At 34.6% G+C, this 8,507-nt stretch overlaps 1 protein-coding gene and 1 long non-coding RNA gene across 4 annotated transcripts in view; both read right to left on the reverse strand.

Moving 5' to 3' along the window:
- Positions 1-282, reverse strand: part of LOC107675458 (uncharacterized) — a 38,740-nt gene extending 38,458 nt beyond the window's left edge. For both annotated transcript variants that reach the window (XR_001632597.1, XR_001632598.1), the window contains exon 1: positions 106-282. This is a non-coding gene — a long non-coding RNA (uncharacterized LOC107675458). The remainder of the gene's footprint in view (positions 1-105) is intronic.
- Positions 283-5,530: 5,248 nt separating this feature from the next.
- The window catches only part of LOC107675456 (GTPase KRas), a 13,180-nt gene continuing 10,203 nt past the window's right edge, over positions 5,531-8,507 (reverse strand). For both annotated transcript variants that reach the window (XM_016469813.1, XM_016469812.1), the window contains one exon: positions 5,531-7,864. In XM_016469813.1, the coding sequence (XP_016325299.1) occupies positions 7,748-7,864 (117 nt within the window). In that variant the 3' untranslated portion in view covers positions 5,531-7,747. The remainder of the gene's footprint in view (positions 7,865-8,507) is intronic.

Raw genomic sequence — 8,507 nt, forward strand, 5'->3', positions numbered from 1 at the left:
AGATAGATAGATAGATAGATAGATTTCAAATATCAAAACAAAGTTTAGCATTGTCATTTTAATTAGCATAGTTTGTCAATTAGCATAGTTTGCGTTTGTGCTTACCAAAACTCAGTCACTACTCTTCACGAACTCATTCGCCGTAGTATTTATTATTTAAAACAAATTAAACCTGTTGTGAACGTGTCCAAACTCTCTAAAGTCACTAATGTCCTTGTTTGCATCGTTTTCTTCTCTCGGCCTGCCTCGTGCTTTCTGTGAATGATGATTGGCGGGAAGCGGGGCGTGTCAATTGCAGAATCGTGACGGAAACATGTTTTATTACAAGTAAAATAGTACAATTCAGTTTTTTATGCGTTTGTGTAGGATACTGTTGATGAAGAATAGCGAAAAAAAACCTTGCCATACAGTACTACTCATTTAGCTGTTTGGAGACACAGCACCAAACTATATTTTCCCATCATTTGCAAGCACAGAAATTGAATGAATTACATTACATGATATGCATACTTTGCTCTTCGTTACAACACTTTAGCACCGAACAACTCCGGAAATTAAAAAAATTAAAATATGTTTTACTTGAACACTTGAAAAAAATTACATGTTGACCTACTGTTGATTAAAAATCTGGCCAGAATATGCTTTTGAAATGTAATTGATAAAATATTATTAAAAAAAATAATAATTTGCACACCTAATGTGCATCATATGGTCTTTATTTTGTAGGAAAAAAAGAGAAAAAAAAAAAGCTTGGTAGCAATAAGAAAAATATATACTTGCGTTCATGTTGTTCTGACCAAAATCATTTTAATGCAGGGCCATATTAAGTATATGATAGGAATAAAAACGAGGCTGTCAGGAATATAAGTACAGTGTGTTCAATAGATTGTACTGTAGTTTAACATACCGATTGTTCAGCTGACAAAACATCTTTTGAAAAGAAAAAACTTCATGAAACACTTTTGAAAGTTGCGAGTTTTGAAAAATGCATGCAATCTAGGACCTTTATTCAGTGCATTCCATTGTGAAGATTTAAATTATATCCCTCACAGCTTTGTTTTCATCCATGTAAAATTCAATATGGTCTAAGGTCTATGCTTTTCAAATAAGTAGGCACTTCCCAGGAGAACCACACCAAGTTAGCTGGAAAAGCCCCACTGTGGGAGTCCCACAGGGCTCGGTGCTGGGACCGTTACTCTTTCCTGTCTACATTCAGACATTTATAGATAGCTCTGAATTGTCATTTAATTGCATGGCTTCTCTTATCGTTGATGTGCTGATGACACTTAGCTGTACATGTCCCCTTCTGTCTCGATGTCTGCAATCTCTGTATGCCTGACATATCAAACACACTCAATCTTAATCTTGACAAGACTGATATCTTCTTTCTCTCAGCCGTGACCCTCAGCAAATCTCTCTTTATCGCTGTCACACAGTTGTTGCCTCTAGGTGTTTAAAAATTCATGGTGTTTTTGTTAGGGATCCTATTATGATGACTGCCCTGTCCTGCTGCTTTATGCAGTACAACAAAAGTAAAATAAGTTCCTCCCTTATCCACAATCTACTCTGAGCTCTAGTTACTCAAAGGCAGGGTAGGTGATATGGTTCAAATTTCTTTTGTTATGCTGGTTGAAAATCTCTTCACATCCCGCTTGCAATCACTACGTTAAGTGGTCTAAATGTATTTATATAATCTGTGGAAGGCATAGGATCATAAAATGTTTGTCCAATCATATTCCATATTCCTGACAGTGTTGCATTCAATCCTCCACCAACGCCGTCTCTCTCTCATCGTGTCGCTGGTTAGCCTTTACTCATGTGTTTTGGAGGAGTCGTGGCTTTAGAGAGTGATTTGCAGGGAGGGTGGGATCTTATGCTTTCAAAGTTAGCTTGCTATTGCTAGCCTCTCCAAAATCACCTACTCTACCATTAATAGCTGAACTGCTACTAAGTATATTTTTGTCCTACCTGCCATACATTGCCCTTGAAAATATCCATATTCTTCTTCTTTCTCTTTTTTAACCTCAATAAATCAATTATAAAATACCAGGTCAGGTCTCTATACAGGCTACATATATTTTTCTTTTTATCGTATCGTATTGCATTTATTTATGTCTTACATATATATGTACTAACTAAACTTGGGGGTCAGTAAGATTTTAAAAATAAATTATTAACTTTTATTCAGCAAGTATGCATTTAATTAAAACTGACAGTAAAAACTTTCACATGCTGTTCAATTTAACTTTCTATTCATCATTCATCAAAAACTGTTTTCAACATTGATAATAATAAGAAATATTTCTTGAGCACCAAATCAGCATATTTGGATCATGTGACACTGCAGACTGGAGTAAAATATTCTGAAAATTCAACTTTGCCATCAGAATAAATTACATTTTAAAATATATGAAAACAAAAAACAGTAATTGTATAAAAGTTTTCACAACATTACTGTTTTACTGTAGTTTTGTATGTGTGTGTGCTTTATTTTGCATTCATATTGTCTCCTTACTGGCCTCATTACGGTCTACTCAATGCAAGAAGGTAAGAACTTTTGAAGAGACCGTTGAAAATTCACTTTGTATCCAGGAACATTTTGCAGCGTTGACAAATATCTTTGTCCTAGTTTGGAAGGGATTTCACAGACATGTTTGAGAGAGTTGTTAGTCTGTCAACTTCTGAACATCCACTATTTCACTGTCCTCTTGGCCCACCGGAGGTTCTGCGAATGAGGATTGCTCAGTTTCAGCAGGTTTATCAGACATGCAGGCCCCTCATTGTTGTCCAGAGATTACAGCTGTGGAGGAGGTTTGACTGACAGGGTCTGGCCTAAGGTGCACCCAGGAGAATCAAGAGGAGAATTTACAGTGGCTGCTCCAGCTTGTATTTGCCTCTCCATTCTCTCCTTTCAGGGCTCAGGTCTATCATACAGTCAAGAAATAGTCTGCATAATTTAATGGAGTCTCCCATTTTCTTACACTATTTGTGCTCTTGGAGTGATGGTGCCACCAATATTTCTATTTCAATGGTTAACAAGAGGATTTGAGAGTCTATCACATCATCATTTCAAGAGCAACACGCATTCATGTATTTTTTTTCTTAACCTAAATTGGGTTGTGGACAGGGCTTTGGAAAAACTGAATGAAAACAAAGTGGTCCTTGGTTCAAAAACATGTGTGAGACCTGAGAACCAGAAGACAGTGATTGAGTAAGGTCACCTGGTAGTCCACTACAAGACAAGGATGTAAAATTAACAACTGTGGTCACAGACACATTTTTCAAGAGTTAGGACACAATTAGTTCAGAGCTGAAGAGGACGGACAATCAAAATTTAGCTGTGGGCTGAATCATATACTTGGGCCCTAACATTTTGACCCCAAAACATTTGGAATACATTAAGACAAAAAAAAAAAAAAAAACATAATCCCATTCCATCTTTAGTTTCAGTGATTACAATGTAAGCCATCACAATTTCTAGCATGTTTCGCTAAAAGTTTTGCTATTTGTGAATGAAAGTGATATACATTTTATATTGAAAGATAAAATGTTTCATCAGCTGTCTGGTTGTGTAAAATATGGTAGCTTATTTCCGCAACATAAGAAAAAAATCATGCTGCGTTAAATCTTAATTATGACATAAGTAGTCATAATTGTAAGATAAAACGTCAGTGTCAAAATTAAGATGTACTAAATCATAATTAAGAGATAAAAAGAAAAAACTGACTCGCTAAGTCATAATTGTGACATAAAAGGTCAAAATTATGACAAACTAAGTTAAATAAAAAGTCAATTAGGACACAAGTCAGTCTCATAAAAATGACTAATCTTGACTGTTTATCTTTGGATTATGATTTAGCATCTCACAATTTTGACTATTGAAGTCAAAATTTATTTAAAAAAATAATATTTTCAAAACTTGGTCAAAATTGTGTCAATTATCTCATATTCATTGTCATAATGACTTTTTCTCATTTCATTTTTTTCTTTATAATTATGTCTTCATCTCTTATGGCAGTTTATCTCACAATTATGACTTGGCATCAGTCTTGCCTTTTATGTCAATTAATACTTTTTATGTTAGGATTTATCAAAGCATGATTTTTTTCTCATGTGGCAGAAATGGGATTACATACTAAGTAAAACGGATCAAATACTGTATATTAATTCAAAAGATTAGTACCTGACATACAAATGAAATCTGCCTAGAAGGATTAAAAATCCTTATCTAGTAATCATGAATCACGAATGAATGACGAAAAGGTCATGAAAAAAAATATGAAAATTGGTCAGAAGGTTTACCTTGACTTTAAGTCCTTTGAGAGGATTAACATGGCAAATACATTTTAAAACCAAAATCAATGTTGGGCCCATGTTTTATTGAGGTTTCTGTAGGTTTTCCACACAGCATAATTAAACAATACACGTATATTTTTATTGTAAAATTGTATTCAAGACACCAGACAGGACACCCGAGCACTGCAATCACATTTTAAAACTGCATTATTAATTGCAAAAGGCTTATCCTATGAAACGTGTCCTTTTCGCCTGCAGCTAAACTAATATGGAACAACCTATTCATCTTGGCACCAGAGACAAAGGTAGGTTTCAAATCCACAGCAAGCTCGATATTTAATTTCACGTGGCGAATGTAATTACGCCGAAGAAATGATACCGTGCTCCGGATTAAATCAGGGAGTTATTGAGAGAGCCTGTAATTTTAATTCTGTTAGGATGACATTACAGAAGACCATCTGAGAAACTATTATAGCATGGCATGAGAGAATACTGCCACTTTGTGGCACATAAGAGACATGCATGCAAACGTATCAGGGTGAATCTCATGAAAATGACTGCTTCAATTCAATATATATATATATATAAATGCATACACCATTCAAAAGTTAGATTTGTTTTATGAAACATTTTTATTCTGCATTAAATTGATTAAAAGTGACAGTAAATACTTTTACGTTATCAAAGATTTCTATTACAAATAAATGCTGTCTATTAATTTCTAAACTTTCGATTGAAGAATCCAGAAAAACAAATGTATCAGTTTCCACAAAAATATTTATCAGCACAATTGTTTAACATTGATAATATTCAGAAATGTTTCTTGAGCAGCAAATCAACATATTAGAATGATTTCTGAAGGATCATGCGACACTGAAGACTGGAGTAATGATGCTGAAAATCCAGCTTTGCCATCACTGGAATAAATTACATTTTATAACATTCAAATAAATACACTTATTTTATATTGTAATAATATTTTACATTATTACTGTTTTTACTGTATTTTGATCAATTAAATTCAGCTTTGGTAAGCACAAAAACATTTAAAAACATGGATGTAAAATAACAAAATTTGATTTTGGGGATACAATGTTCATATGAGGTTTCATGAGAGTCACCTTTGAAAAGAGTAAGTTTAGCAATTCATGTCAAATTCATTTGACATTATACCAATTTTTGGGATAATTTTGCATTCATTCTTAACCAACAAACAGACACTGAGTCTCTCCTGTGGGTTTTATGTACTTCTTTTAATTACACATTAAATAAGACTGGTGAGATTAATGGGGAAAAACAGGATTGGGTTGCATTTATAAAACCGTGCCGATCTGAGAACAGCTTTCCTAACAATCACATTCACCAAAACATGAAAGATGCAAAAGACGACCTCAGATCGCCACTTTCTCATAGACGTTAACACATGACCCTTGATTACAATTAAGTGTCATTCAATTCATTAAACCAAAAAAAAAAAGCACAATTTACAAAATATTTATCTTTCTTATCACAACCGTACAAAGGCTGTTAAAACAAGGTCCATGTATACGTGAACCATTTTATCAACATTTGCAATTGGCACACAAACAGACAGAACATTTCAGAACAGAAACTATTCAAAAAAATATCTAATGACTTTGCTACTCGCGTTACAGACGGCTAGCAAATGACTTTAAAGGGAACAGAAAATCACCCGAAACACTTGACTTCGCATATGAGCAGACATCCTGATTTATTTCCTGTTTAGATTTCTCTGTATTAGTCAAACAGCAATATAGAAACAATTACCAGAAAAGCAAACTAGTCACGGTTAAGGACGTATGGTAAAACAGCTCACCGAAGGTTTTAAAGCAACATTCTGCTCATATATTGTAAATCTCCTATAAATGACATCATCTCATGACATCACAAGTATTGCCACACAAAATAAATCTTTATATCACTCGCTTTGATTTGAGTGATGGCTGAAAATGTGCCCTTCAGAACTAAGCTAGCCACATTTTGCCTTCGTATACTAGATCACGACTGCGTCTTGGGAAATTATGCATTCAGCTTCTGTTCGACTATAATTGGGCTTCTAGAACCAGAATGTCTTGATGGTTGATGGCAGCATAAACGAACAAGGCATTTGTTTAGTTCCTTTTTTACATATATTTGCATCACAACAACTAGTGGTACAGTAGGTTATATTCACGAATCAAAATTGAGCAAAAAACTAAATCAGCCTTCAAAGGTGCTGTTTGGCTGGTAAATATTCATACGTAATAAAAATGCTCCTCTGAGTGCAGAAGTGAGGCTTTTCGCTAATGTAGATACTTAGAGGAGAGATTCGAAACGTTCTCTGGAATACTTGACTCTGATTGGTCAACTGCAGCTTTATATTTTTTTAGTCAAAATCTGCTAAGGGTTGTAATTGAACAAAGTGATTTTGCACTATTATTTACAACAGGATCTGTTTTTCATAGGTTTAAATCAAAGACTTTTATGATTTATAAGAGAATAAAAAGAACTTCGAAAAACAAAAACAAACAAACAAAAAAAACATTGATTTTCAAGTCAACGAACTTGCGACTTTTGTCTGTCCAAAATGAATGTGCACAATACAACTTCATTTTTACAAGCCTGCCAAGCATTTTACATTTAATTTTGTTGTCGAATGAAGATATATTTTGACATGATGTTACCTCTTAGCAGATTTTGACTCTTATATAAACCCTCATGAATTTAACTGAAAATATCAGAAAAATTAACGATGGCTATGTTGAAATAGAATCTATTCTGCAGGACAGTGGCTATTATACAGCATTCAATGCATTACCGTTCCCTGGAAGTTTAATGAACAGAACACAGCATGCATACAGGGAAATAAGGTTAACGTGGTTAAGATTTCACCATACATGGCTTTCGAGAGAGGGCGCGTTAATCCGACTACAATGGAAGTTCACATGCGGGTTGTTTTTGGAAGTCTGGGACATCCAAAGGCAGGGTCATACACAGTGATAAATGTATCAAAACACCACCTGAAAGTGTTGGTCCTAAAAACAATGATTCCTCAAAGTTTCAGTTCCTGTAAAATCGAGTGACTCGCATGCAAATTTCACGGCTAAACAGCTACACGGCTAGTTCTCTCTCATACATCACACCAAAAGCCTGTTTTCATGTCCTCACCTTTCCTTATAATTCTGCTAAAACTACTCTAGATAAACCAACTGCAAAATAACACCAGCTCTCACAGCCCACCCGGTAAAATAAGCCAGAAATGTGTCAAGGGACCAACACTTTGGGGCAACTGGCACCGAACGAGAAGTAAAGCTCATTTCTTTTAAGAAAGCAAGTAGAATAAGGATCCATTCTGTATTTTGAACAGGCTAATAATTTAGTGTAATGTACAAAATGCAGTTGTGGAACTTTTTTTTTTTTTTTTGAGTCTGTAATGACAGGAAAGGCTTGTTCACATTAATACACATTTTGTTTTGGATTTCTTCTTTTTCTTCTTGCCCTCCTTGCTCATCTTCTCCTTGTGCTTCCGGATTTCTCGGACTAAAGTATAAAACGCGTCATCCACGCCCTTCAAAATAAAGGGAAAACAGGAACTTCAGGTGATTATCTAAAGCATCAAACACTATAACAAAAAACAGGGATTTTTCAGAGATCTATGCCCAACTTTTGCTGCCATATTCCAAACATTAGCCATTTAACATTAAAACTGGCCTCAGATAAGTCTTAAAAAGGCCATGATCACCAAACCCAAACAGTGAAAATAAAAATAAATTGGGGGAAAAAGATAGATAAGAATGTCAATCTCACAAAGAAACGGTCATATTCAATCCCAAAATCAAACAAAAATGAGACGCTATATTTCGCAATTAAAAAAAAGTTTGTAGGATTTTTCACGGCAGTTTCATCTTTTCACGGCAGTAAAGCAGACTTTCCCTTTAAAAACTTTAAAAAAAAAAAAAGAAAAAAGAAAGAAAGAAATCCTGTATGGGAACATGTTTTTAAATGTAATACTTAAAGGGTTAGTTCACCCAAACATTTAAATTAGCCCATAAATTACTCACCCTCAAGTCATCCTAGGTGTATATGACTTTCTTCTTTCAGACGAATCCAGTCGGAGTTATATTAAAAATTGTCTTTGATCTTTCAAGCTCTATCGTTGCACTCAGCGGGTGTTGCAGTGCTTCGGTTCAAATGACGTGAAATAAAAAGCA

The sequence above is a fragment of the Sinocyclocheilus anshuiensis genome, unplaced genomic scaffold (assembly GCF_001515605.1).
Source record: "Sinocyclocheilus anshuiensis isolate Anshui unplaced genomic scaffold, SAMN03320099.WGS_v1.1 scaffold1270, whole genome shotgun sequence".
In the NCBI taxonomy this organism is placed as follows: Eukaryota; Metazoa; Chordata; class Actinopteri; order Cypriniformes; family Cyprinidae; genus Sinocyclocheilus; species Sinocyclocheilus anshuiensis.